The sequence below is a fragment of the Schistocerca cancellata genome, chromosome 10 (assembly GCF_023864275.1).
Source record: "Schistocerca cancellata isolate TAMUIC-IGC-003103 chromosome 10, iqSchCanc2.1, whole genome shotgun sequence".
Taxonomy (NCBI): Eukaryota; Metazoa; Arthropoda; class Insecta; order Orthoptera; family Acrididae; genus Schistocerca; species Schistocerca cancellata.
This window is the reverse complement of record NC_064635.1, coordinates 214,852,904-214,866,430: the sequence shown is the minus strand read 5'-3', so window position 1 is coordinate 214,866,430 and position 13,527 is coordinate 214,852,904. Positions and strand designations below refer to the sequence as shown.

The following is a 13,527-nucleotide window of genomic DNA, read 5'->3' as shown; positions in this document are numbered from 1 at the left end:
CCTGGTTCGCCTTCGGGTCTGTGTGTCTTTCTAGTGTGTTTTGTGTGTGTCGTGTTTTGTTTTCGGCGGTCCCTACCGGTACCGCGCTTGACTGTAGTGAATGGTTGATCTGTTCGGGTAAAGTCAGACGTCTGGCATTGGAGAAAGTCACCAGACAGCACGCTGGGATTGCCAGTTGCACCTTGGCTGTCACCGTAGGGTATCCGGTGCAGAGCTGGCCCTAAGCTACTGGAACGCGGGTTACCGGGCAGTGCCGCGGACCCTGGCTCGGAATCATCCCTACTTTCGGTGGAAGCAGAGTGGGAGCTCTGCTGCGTGGTGTCGTGATGTTGGGAAGACTCGACAATTTTGCTCACGCGCATCGTGACGAAGTCACGACAAGCATCATGAACAGCTAAACTCAACGACAATTTTGCCGTTTAAAACGGGCAATAAACTAAGCGCGTGTATTTCGCCGCGTTCGCACACCGTCTTGTTCAGTGTGCGTCGTCGCAAATACAATAACGAACACCGGCGAGCGCACGCCGTTTCACGGCAGTCACGTGCGTCGGCGGAGAATAACGTAGTAGCGGCGTTCAGATCGGCGTCAGCGCAGTGCGTCCGAGCAGGTCGGCGCCGCAGCTCAGAATGCGGTGGCCGGCTGGCGCGGTAGAGCTATGCGTGCGTGCTAGAGCACAGATCGCGTGCCGAATTCTCTGTCGTCGCTACAGGTAGTACGCGATCGTGTAAAAACAATGATGGCGCCGAGTGACGGAAGTAAATCGTGTGTAAAGTGCCAAAAAACAGTTAATAGCAAGGAAATAGCTTTAGTGTGTGGATTGTGGTGTAGAAAATCATTCCACAGTGATTGTGTAGGCCTTAGTAACAGAGCGGCTCGTGCAGTGTCGTGTTCTAAAGAGCAAATTAAGTTTCATTGTGAAGCTTGCGAAAATAGGTTAGGTATCGAACTTGTCGGAGGAAAAGAAGCGCATGAACCTAAAAGCGTAGAGAACAGTGTAAACAGTTGCTTACTGGAGCTTGTAGAAAAACTTCTCAAGTTAACATATGAAATATCACATGATAACTCGGCAATAAATACAAAGCTAGATACAGTTCTCAGTTCAAATGCAAGATTGGAAGAGTATTTATTACAGTCGCTAAAGTGTTACGAAAAACGTAGTGGAGAAACCCCTGTCAACAGTGTAGTGTGTGAGGATAGTGATCCTATTAGACGAATAACTGAAATTAATGTGGTAAAAGACACAACCTCACATAACCAAAGCGGAAATAGTAAACAAATGTGCTGTCCATCAGAGCATCAACAAACTGATAACAGTTCGCTGCGTATTGCAAGCGATCTCCCCAGCCATTTAACTGATGGTCAACAGAAAAACGTTGCAGAAGCATGCAGTTCAAATGTAAGTAGGGAACAATCCAATGAAATTAGAACGAATGTATGAAGTGATTTAAAATGTAAAAGTAACTTATCACGTAATCAAAAATACTCCATGTAATTAAAATATAACAAGTGTGAGCTACGATAGAAAGTATTATAACATTCATGCGAATCCTAGAGACGAAACCCCAGCAAAACATTAGATTTATTCTTTTACCGTTGATCTAAATAAAGAATCGTGTGGCTGTGGGATGAGTTGTGCATTGCAAAGTAAGAGTTAGAAATTGAGGTACTTTGACAATACATGTGAACGGTAGCAAAGTGCGCTAATAATTACAAACAGTAACATAACATGTGCACGGGAACAAAATATTACAATAATTACAAACTTGATCGTTTACCACATTGAAACTGATATATGAAACAAAATTTTAGGTGTCTCAAATTAAAAGTTATAAAATGGCAAACATTTAAATATGTCCTTAAATGGACCATAATAAGTACAGTGGTAAGGCAGGGCATAATATTCATGTTGTTGTTGTGGTCTTCAGTCCTGAGACTGGTTTGATGCAGCTCTCCATGCTACTCTATCCTGTGCAAGCTTCTTCATCTCCCAGTACCTACTGCAACCTACATCCTTCTGAATCTGCTTAGTGTATTGATCTCTTGGTCTCCCTCTACGATTTTTACCCTCCACGCTGCCCTCCAATGCTAAATTTGTGATCCCTCGATGCCTCAGAACATGTCCTACCAACCGATCCCTTCTTCTAGTCAAGTTGTGCCACAAACTTCTCTTCTCCCCAATCCTATTCAATACCTCCTCATTAGTTACGTGATCTACCCACCTTATCTTCAGCATTCTTCTGTAGCACCACATTTCGAAAGCTTCTATTCTCTTCTTGTCCAAACTAGTTATCGTCCATGTCTCACTTCCATACATGGCTACACTCCATACAAATACTTTCAGAAACGACTTCCTGACACCTAAATCTATATTCGATGTCAACAAATTTCTCTTGTTGAGAAACGCTTTCCTTGCCATTGCCAGTCTACATTTTATATCCTCTCTACTTCGACGATCATCGGTTATTTTACTCCCTAAATAGCAAAACTCCTTTACTACTTTAAGTGTCTCATTTCCTAATCTAATTCCCTCAGCATCACCCGACTTAATTTGACTACATTCCATTATCCTCGTTTTGCTTTTGTTGATGCTCATCTTATATCCTCCTTTCAAGACACTGTCCATTCCGTTCAACTGCTCTTCCAAGTCCTTTGCTGTCTATGACAGAATTACAATGTCATCGGCGAACCTCAAAGTTTTTACTTCTTCTCCATTAATTTTAATACCTACTCCGAATTTTTCTTTTGTTTCCTTTACTGCTTGCTCAATATATAGATTGAATAACATCGGGGAGAGGCTACAACCCTGTCTCACTCCTTTCCCAACCACTGCTTCCCTTTCATGCTCCTCGACTCTTATAACTGCCATCTGGTTTCTGTACAAATTGTAAATAGCCTTTCGCTCCCTGTATTTTACCCCTGCCACCTTCAGAATTTGAAAGAGAGTATTCCAGTCAACATTGTCAAAAGCTTTCTCTAAGTCTACAAATGCTAGAAACGTAGGTTTGCCTTTTCTTAATCTTTCTTCCAAGATAAGTCGTAAGGTCAGTATTGCCTCACGTGTTCCAACATTTCTACGGAATCCAAACTGATCTTCCCCGAGGTCGGCTTCTACCAGTTTTTCCATTCGTCTGTAAAGAATTCGCGTTAGTATTTTGCAGCTGTGACTTATTAAACTGATAGTTCGGTAATTTTCACATCTGTCAACACCTGCTTTCTTTGGGATTGGAATTATTATATTCTTCTTAAAGTCTGAGGGTATTTCGCCTGTCTCATACATCGTGCTCACCATTCATGTACAAAGTGGTAATAATGATTATTATATGTATAGTGCTTCGTTGCTAAATTACAATGGATAAATATTAATTAGAAAATCATGAAGACACTGTCTATATCCAAGTTGTGTTTTCATCTGTTGATCGTGTTTGTTTACATTGTGTGGCCCTTAATTACAAAGCGCATAACGTATAGGGTATACTGTGAGATCATTGTTTTATCATTTATTATTGTTGTTAATGATTTCATCATTTTATGATGTTATAAAAGGATTTCTGCATAGGCTTCTTTCCAAGAAGTACCGTACACATGAAAAGGAGATGATGTACATCTTCGTCAATGAAACAGCTCATTTCATGAGTAACAAAGTGGAAAATATATGTTGAGACTATGGCTGAAGAACATAAGCATACAAAAGTGCACTTGCAAACAGAATGGAAGCTCACTATCGGAGAGCTAATGCAGCTGGAAATCTCAAACATAAAGCTTCATTAAAACAATAGTTGGTACAGGAGATGACTCAGGCATATTCTATGGTGAAAAAAGATCATTGTTAATCCCTTGTTTTATTTTGTATTAACACCTCCTGATCTTGCACTGTAATGTTTGGAAAATGGATCTTTCATTTGACGGTTTATTGTGCAATTTATTTCTTATAGAAAATTCTGTTTTGTTTGTTTTACCTTTGAAAATGTAACTCCAAACTGGCTCTTTTTCCATGAGTGTGTATGGAACTCCTAGTGAAGTAACATACTTAATAATGTTTTCACTGATACACACAACAGATTGGAAGAAGTGCTAACTTGGTTGAGTAAGGATATCCAGTTTTTTAAATAGATCTTTACAATGAATCTCACTACTAATTTTAGTTAAAATTCTTATCGTCCTCAGTTTGAAAATAGTGCCCATGTTTTGTGCTTTTAAACCCCAAAAAAGAATCCATATGTGAGAACTAGGTGGACATAGGAACAGTGTGTCACCACATGACTTTGGCTGTTGTTATGAATTGAAGATGGAGTCTGATGAGTCTAAAATGCTGACGATGTTCTATATGCCAGTCTCTTTTTTTGTGTTATTTCCATGTCAACTGACTGTCAGTATTCATCCTTAACTAGTTCGTGTTCATTACACAGTATATAGGTTTGTCATCTATGTGTAAGGTGACATAGTTGTTTTCCCACTGTATGGAAATGTGTATGCTTTTTGTTTTCTTTGTGTTCAATAAGGAGTATAACATTAAAACTTCCATTTGGCAGCCCTGCCCCTCCTTAAAAAACTATTAATTGCAAAGGGCACCAAATTATATAGAACTGGCTCTCTGTATGTTATTTGCTACTCATTACACAAAAAGAAAAAAAGTTTCGTGGTGGACATGACACAACTTAAACATGTGTGTGGTATTTGTAGTTCGCACAATAGTAACTTGGTGCACATCTTTTCAGTGTCTGCAAGAGTGGGAGGTGCCTGATGACCACAGTGGTATACAGGACACACGAAGCATCTTTAAAGAGGTGAGGGCAGCTTTACTTTTGTATTCTTCCTATGCTGCTGTGAATAATTGTATTGCATAACATAGAAAGGCAGTTTATTACATATTTCCCATAAAAAACAATACTTTTTTATTTTCAACAGGTGCTACAAATCATGTCTTATCTTGCAGGAAACAATTACAGAAACACAATGCATTTCAATTATTTATAGATTGTATGGTGCAAAGAAAGGTAGTCTACCTTTCCGAGAGGCATTATGTATTAATATAAAAACACCTATTAGTAATAAACACCTGCAGAGCAACATCCACATGGGTACTTCGAAAGTTCATTAAGCAGTTTGATACCCGTGTCATAGAGCCTGTTGCCTGTATCTTTTGTCTGATGTCATGCAAGGCGATAAACACACTCAGCGGAAGTGTGGTTACAGTGTAGCTGGTATTTCCATTTTGTAGTGCAGTTGGCAATTTTTGTGCCACAAATAATGCATTTCAGTCACACAAATTTAAACAGTACTTGTAGGTGCCATCCTAACTACAACCTCACAAATGTCGGCATTTGGGGGGGGGGGGGGGGGAATAAATGCGACTGTGAATATCAACAATTTCACATAAGAACCACTAAAACGTTCTGTGGAATATGTACGGAGCCAATTCCAAGTGGTCAGCAAGTGTAAGAATTATATTGTTGTTGTTGTTGTTGTTGTTGTTGTTGGTGGTGGTGGTGGTGGTGGTGGTGGTGGTGGTGTCTTCAGTCCTGAGACTGGTTTGATGCCACTCTCCATGCTGCTCTATCCTGTGCAAGCTTCTTCATCTCCCAGTACTTACTGCAACCTACATCCTTCTGAATCTGCTTAGTGTATTCGTCTCTTGGTCTCCCTCTATGATTTTTACCCTCCACGCTGCCCTCCAATGCTAAATTTGTGATCCCTTGATGCCTCACAACATGTCCTACCAACTGGTCCCTTCTTCTTGTCAAGTTGTGCCACAAACTCCTCTTCTCCCCAATTCTATTTAGTACCTCCTCATTAGTTATGTGATCTACCCATCTAATTTTCAGCATTCTTCTGTAGCACCACATTTCAAAAGCTTCTATTCTCTTCTTGTCCATGTTCTATTTATCATCCATGTTTCACTTCCATACATGGCTACACTCCATACAAATACTTTCAGAAACGACTTCCTCACACTTAAATCTATACCCCATGTTAACAAATTTATCTTCTTCAGAAACGCTTTCCTTGCCATTGCCAGTCTACATTTTATATCCTCTCTACTTTGATCATCATCAGTTATTTTGCTCCCCAAATAGCAAAACACCTTTACTACTTTAAGTGTCTCATTTCCTAATCTAATTCCCTCAGCATCACCTGACTTAATTCGACTACATTCCATTATCCTCGTTTTGCTTTTGTTGATGTTCATTTTATATCCTCCTTTCAAGACACTGTCCATTCTGTTCAACTGCTCTTCCAAGTCCTTTGCTGTCTCTGACAGAATTACAATGTCATCGGTGAAACTCAACGTTTTTATTTCTTCTTCATGGACTTTAATACCTGCTCTGAATTTTTCTTTTGTTTCCTTTACTGCTTGCTCAATATACAGATTGAATAACATTGGGGAGAGGCTACAACCCTGTCTCACTCCCTTCCCAACTGCTGCTTCCCTTTCATGCCCCTTGACTCTTATAACTGCCATCTGGTTTCTGTACAAATTGTAAATAGCCTTTCGCTCCCTGTATTTTACCCCTGCCACCTTCAGAATTTGAAAGAGACTATTCCAGTCAACATTGTCAAAAGCTTTCTCTAAGTCTACAAATGCCAGAAATGTAGGTTTGCCTTTCCTTAATCTATTTTCTAAGATAAGTCATAGGGTCAGTATTGTCTCACGTGTTCAACATTTCTGCGGAATCCAAACTGATCTTCGCTGAGGTCGGCTCTTACCAGTTTTTCCATTCGTCTGTAAAGAATTCGCATTAGTATTTTACAGCTGTGACTTATTAAACTGATAGTTCGGTAATTTTCACATCTGTCAACACCTGCTTTCTTTGGGATTGGAATTATAATCTTCTTCTTGAAGTCTGAGGGTATTTCGCCTGTCTCATACATCTTGCTCACCAGATGGTAGAGTTTTTTCAGGACTGGCTCTCCCAAGGCCGTCAGTAGTTCTAATGGAATGTTGTCTACTCCTGGGGCCTTGTTTCGACTTAGGTCTTTCAGTGCTCTGTCAGACTCTTCACCCAGTATTGTATCTCTCATTTCATCTTCATCTACATCTTCTTCCATTTCCATCATATTGTCCTCAAATACATTGCCCTTGTATAGACCCTCTATATACTCCTTCCACCTTTCTGCTTTTCCTTCTTTGCTTAGAACTGGGTTTCCATCTGAGCTCTTGATATTCATACAAGTGGCTCTCTTTTCTCCAAAGGTCTCTGTAATTTTCCTGAGGCAGTATCTATCTTACCTCTAGTGAGATAAGCCTCTACATCCTTACATTTGTCCTCTAGCCATCCCTGCTTAGCCATTTTGTACTTCCTGTCCATCCCATTTTTGAGACGTTTGTACTCCCTTTTGCCTTGCTTCATCTACTGCGTTTTTATATTTTCTACTTTCATCAATTAAATTCAATATTTCTTCTGTTACCGAAGGATTTGTACTAGCCCTCGTCTTTTTACCTACTTGATCCTCTGCTCCCTTCACTACTTCATCCCTCAGAGCTACCCATTCTTCTTGTACTGTATTTCTTTCCCCCATTCCTGTCAATTGTTCCCTTATGCTCTCCCTGAAGCTGTGTACAACCTCTGGTTTAGTCCGTTTATCCAGGTCCCATCTCCTTAAATTCCCACCTTTTTGCAGTTTCTTCAGTTTTAATCTACAGTTCATAACCAATAGATTGTGGTCAGAGTCCACATCTGCCCCTGGAAATGTCTTACAATTTAAAACCTGGTTCCTAAATCTCTGTCTTACCATTATGTAATGTACCTGATACCTTCTAGTATCTCCAGGATTCTTCCACGTATACAACCTTCTTTTATGATTCTTGATCTAAGTGTTAGCTATAATTAAGTTATGCTCTGTGCAAAATTCTACCAGACGGCTTCCTCTTTCATTTCTCTCCCCCAATCCATATTCACCCACTGTGTTTCCCTCCCTCCCTTTTCCTACTCTCGAATTCCAGTCACCCATGACTATTAAATTTTCGTCTCCCTTCACTATCTGAATAATTTCTTTTATCTCATCACACATTTCATCAATTTCTTCATCATCTGCAGAGCTAGTTGGCATATAAACTTGTACTACTGTAGTAGGCATGGGCTTCATGTCTATCTTGGCCACAATAATGCATTCACTATCCTGTTTGTAGTAGCTTACCCACGCTCCTATTTTTTTTATTCATTATTAAACCTACTCCTGCATTACCCCTATTTGATTTTGTATTTATAACCCTGTATTCACCTGACCAAAAGTCTTGTTCCTCCTGCTACCGAACTTCACTAATTCCCACTATATCTAACTTCAACCTATCCATTATATGTAGGCTACTAAATTGTAGGAAGTGCATCTACTAACATAAATCATTTAGAAATCCCCATACAGTGCACTGAAACTTATGATGTAAGAAAACAATGTTAAATACACAATGACAGTAGTAAACTGGTGGCATTGACTGGCTATACAAGATGACAGATTCATTGGGAAAATAGGACTTGATGAACATTGACATGACTTTGAGTGTATGAAATTATGTGGCGGCATAATGAAATTCAGTTGTGTAGAAAGCTTTCATGAAAAACAATGTACCGTAAAATTTAAGTTGTACTCTTAGGTTGATGCCTAACCACTATCTTGCAAGTTGGGATGTTATGGAATCAACCCACTGAGTTTTGAAATGATCAGCATAAATGTGGTTCATGGTGTGGGTTCCTGTAGTCATGTCCTAGTTCATGAACCATGGACAACATATGAGTGGCCAAGTAAGTGGTCCCGACAGGCGGGATACCAGTTACTTTGGAATAAGGCTGGGCATCTCGGACATATTCTGAGTCATGGTCACCTTTGTGCTCATACGGCAAAGACTAGCAAATCCCCCGGTTAATCCCTCAACCGTTAGGGATAAAACCCAATGGGACTTGGGGCAAGTAAGGCTAGCAAACTGCTTCCCTGGTACTTTAAATATGATGCTGGCAACAATCAGAGCAAAATGCCTCGGACCTTTGGAGGTGACGGAGTCCCACCTCCAACTGACAAACCAGGGACTCCTAAGATACGACTTGGCAAACAAATGGTAATGAGGTGGGGAGCTATTAATATCAATGGGGGCTACTCTGGGAAGAAGGTAGAGCTGGCAGAGGCTGCAAGTAAGATGGGGCTGGACGTTTTAGCAGTTAGTGACATTCGGGGAAGGGGTGAGAAAGAAGAGGAAGTGGGAGAATACAAGGTCTACTTGTCAGGAGTCAAAGCAGGAATAGCGCAATGGAGTGTAGGTCTTTACGTCAGGAAAGAAATGGAACCCAGCGTAGTTGCAATAAGGTATGTAAATGAACGACTGATGTGGATAGATTTGACAGTGTCTAGCAAGAAAATTAGGATTGCGTCAGTATATTCGCATTGTGAAGGGACAGATCAAGATAAGATGGATAGTTTTTATGAGGCACTCAGTGATGTAGTTGTTAGAATAAAGGACAAGAACAGTGTTCTGCTCATGGGAGATTTTAATGCCAGGATTGGAAATCGAACACAAGGGTATGAAAAGGTTATGGGTAAATGTGGAGAGAATATGGAGGCCAACAGGAACGGGAAAAAACTCTTGGATTTCTGTGCCAGTATGGGCTTAGTAATCACAAACTCCTTTCTTAAACTGAAGAACATTCACCGGTATACTTGGGAAGGCAGGGGAACCAGATCTGTCATTGACTCTATAATAACAGATCAGGAATTCAGGAAGGCTGCGAGGGACATACGTGTATTCAGGGGATTCTTTGATGACACTGATAATTATTTAATCTGCAGTGAAATTGGGATTGTGAGGCCGAAAGTGCAGGAGTTGAGGTCCATATGTAGGAGGATAAGAGTGGAGAAACTTCAGGATACGGTAATGAGGCACAAGTACATAACAGCGATCTCCGAAAGGTACCAGTTAGTTGAATGTAGTCAATTACAGTCATTGGAAAAGGAATGGACAAGGTACAGGGACACAGTACTAGAAGTGGCTAAAGAATGTCTTGGAACAGTAGTGTGTAAAGGTAGGATGAAGCAAACAGCTTGGTGGAATGACACAGTCAAGGCAGACTGTAAAAGGAAAGAGAAGGCGTATCAAAAATGGCTACATACTAGAACTCAGGTAGACAGAGAAAATTATGTTGAAGGAAGAAACAAAGCCAAACACATAATTGCAGCATCCAAGAAGAAATCTTGGGAAGACTTTGGAAACAGGTTGGAGCGGAGACTATGGGTCAAGGTAAGTATTTTGGACAGGTCAGGAAAACGGCTGGTGAATCCTGTTGATGCCTTGGGCAGATGGAGGGAATATTTTGAAGAGTTGCTCAATGTAGGTGAAAATACAATCAGTAATGTTTCAGATTTCGAGGTAGAATGGGATAGGAATGATGATGGAAATAGGATCACATTTGAGGAAGTGGAGAAAATGGTCAATAGATTGCAGTGCAATAAAGCAGCTGGGGTGGATGAAATTAAGTCGGAACTCATCAAATACAGTGGAATGTCAGGTCTTAAATGGCTACACAGGATAATTGAAATGGCATGGGAGTCGGGACAGGTTCCATCAGACTGGACGAAAGCAGTAATCACACTAATCTTTAAACATGGAAACAGAAAAGATTGTAACAACTACAGAGGTATCTCTTTAATCAGCGTTGTGGGTAAACTCTTCTGAAGTATAATTGAAAGGAAAGTGAGAGTATTAGTTGAGGACCAATTGGATGAAAATCAGTGTGGGTTTAGGCCTCTTAGAGGTTGTCAGGACCAGATCTTTAGCTTACGGCAAATAATGGAGAAGTGTTATGAGTGGAACAGGGAATTGTATCTATGCTTTATAGATCTAGAAAAGGCATATGACCGGGTTCCTAGGAGGAAGTTATTGTCTGTTCTACAAGATTATGGAATAGGAGGCAAACTTTTGCAAGCAATTAAAGGTCTTTACATGGATAGTCAGGCAGCAGTTAGAGTTGACGGTAAATTGAGTTCATGGTTCAGAGTAGTTTCAGGGGTAAGACAAGGCTGCAACCTGTCTCCAGTGTTGTCCATATTATTTATGGATCATATGTTGAAAACAATAGACTGGCTGGGTGAGATTAAGATATGTGAACACAAAATAAGCAGTCTTGCATATGCGGATGACTTAGTTGTGATGGCAGATTCGATTGAAAGTTTGCAAAGTAATATTTCAGAGCTAGATCAGAAATGTAAGGACTATGGAATGAAGATTAGCATCTCCAAAACAAAAGTAATGTCAGTGGGAAAGAGGTATAAACGGATTGAGTGCCAAATAGGAGGAACAAAGTTAGAACATGTGGACGGTTTCAAGTACTTAGGATGCATATTCTCACAGGATGGCATCATAGTGAAAGAACTGGAAGCGAGGTGTAGCAAAGCTAATGCAGTGAGCGCGCAGCTACGATCTACTCTCTTCTGCAAGAAGGAAGTCAGAACCAAGACTAAGTTATCTGTGCACCGTTCAATCTTTCGACCAACTTTGTTGTATGGGAGCAAAAGCTGGGTGGATTCAGGTTACCTTATCAACAAGGTTGAGGTTACGGATATGAAAGTAGCTAGGATGATTGCAGGTACTAGTAGATGGGAACAATGGCAGGAGGGTGTCCACAATGAGGAAATCAAAGAAAAACTGGGAATGAACTCTACAGATGTAGCAGTCAGGGCGAACAGGCTTAGATGGTGGGGTCATGTTACACGCATGGGAGAAGCAAGGTTACCCAAGAGACTCATGGGTTCAGCAGTAGATGGTAGGAGGAGTCGGGGCAGACCAAGGAGAAGGTACCTGGATTCGGTTGGCGAAACGTCAGAAAAATCATTAGATAAATGTCGGCCGAAGAACCCGAGACGGAAGCCAATAGGCAGTTTGTCAACAAGTGGCCACGAAAGCCTTAACAATTTTGAATTTAAAAAAAGTCCGTTCACACATTTTTGGCTGGTTTTTGAAAAGTTTACATAGCCATATTTCAGGAATGGTTTGAGATAAAAAATTGAAATTTGGTGTTTTTCTTAGTCTCAGTGCTCACTATAAGTATACCAACTTTCAGCAAAATCTAAGAGGGTGAGGTAAAATAGGTGTGTTGATTTGACATGGAATGACTCTCCTGTCTGCTTAATAAACTACGAAACTAGAGAGAGACAACAGCAAACGTGGAAGAATATACATATGTCATGTCATGTTTATATTCGTATTATTCTTATGGTGAATAGTGATACAGTCAGAAATGGAGCACGGCAACTGACTAGATTTTTAAATCTAAGATGACTCTAATTTCTGTGCAGAATGTAATGTACTAAAGAGGCGTCTGCAAAGATTTTCAAACGGAGAAAAATTTTCGCTAAACTCTCGTTGAGAACATCTTCTATCATACGCAGTCTATTATTTGGTTCTTGTTGATCATTACCAAAGAAAGCAGCGGTGTAAGTAACAAAAAATAGCAGTCTCTTGCCATTGTGCCCCCCTGCGGGTTCGGGGGTTAGAATAGGCCCGCGGTATTCCTGCCTGTCGTAAGAGGCGACTAAAAGGAGTCTCACATGTTTTGGCCTTATGTGATGGTCCCCTCTCGGGTTTGACCTCCATCTTTCTAAATTATTCCGAAGAGCAAGCCAATTGGGGAAGGGCGCCTTACATGGTGCACTGTATCCGTCGTGCAATTAGACCTTTAGCCGGCTTTCACGTCGTTGCAATGGTGTCCCGCTCGTTTTCGATCTTTAGGGCGGGGATACGTCCCTGGGTGCGATTACCACGCTGCCCTCTGCAGTGTTTCTTTTAACTGCGACGACGACCTTGGACAGTTTTGCACCTAAGATCCAGCACGGTAGCCAGTCCGTTGTGGTGGGGCCGCCATGTACCCTCTTGGTTGTAGCCCCCTGACAACACAGGGATCGCTCTACTGATGCCTGCGCCGTTAACTCCCCACGTATGCCAAGGAGTAGATGCCTATCCTCCTGGGGTATCAGGACTCCCGGCAACGGCCATCCTGCCAGGTGGCCTTTGCTGTGGCTGGGTGGCGCCCGTGGGGAGGGCCCTTGGTCGGAGTAGGTGGCATCAGGGCGGATGACCCGCAATGAAGCGTGGTACATCATCTCTCGCTGGCGGCCAGCCGCCAGCAGTCTCTAAGCGTTCTCGGGCTCAATTTAATGCTCAGAAGTACGATCCGAAAACGTTCCCCTCCCTGGCCACGCCGTGGGAAGAGCGTAAGTCCCAGGATGGAGGTAACAGTTATTCGCCCCGATTCTTAGTTTGCACGAGAGCTGATGGGGAGTCTTTTCTCTCCACAAAGCCTCAGTTCTTCGTCGAGCATTTAGAGGACAAGTTTGGGGAGGTGGAGGGCTTGTCTAAAATGCGCTCTGGCTCAGTACTGATACAAACGGCATCCTCCGCCCAGTCACGCAGGTTACTTGCTTGTGACAAGTTGGGGGATGTTAACGTTACTATTACTCCACATAAGAGTTTAAATATGGTCCAGGGTGTTATTTTCCATAGGGACCTCCTTTTGCAGTCTGATGACGAGCTGCGCGCCAACTTAGAA

The 13,527-nt window shown here is 41.5% G+C and overlaps 1 protein-coding gene across 4 annotated transcripts in view; it reads left to right on the top strand.

Annotated features, from left to right (window-relative positions):
- The first annotated feature begins 607 nt into the window (after nt 1–607).
- The window catches only part of LOC126106648 (zinc finger and SCAN domain-containing protein 21-like), a 210,078-nt gene continuing 197,158 nt past the window's right edge, over nt 608–13,527 (top strand). For all 4 annotated transcript variants that reach the window (XM_049913006.1, XM_049913005.1, XM_049913008.1 and 1 more), the window contains exons 1-2: nt 608–1,397; nt 4,717–4,785. In XM_049913006.1, coding sequence (XP_049768963.1) covers nt 735–1,397; nt 4,717–4,785 — 732 coding nt within the window. In that variant the 5' untranslated portion in view covers nt 608–734. The remainder of the gene's footprint in view (nt 1,398–4,716; nt 4,786–13,527) is intronic.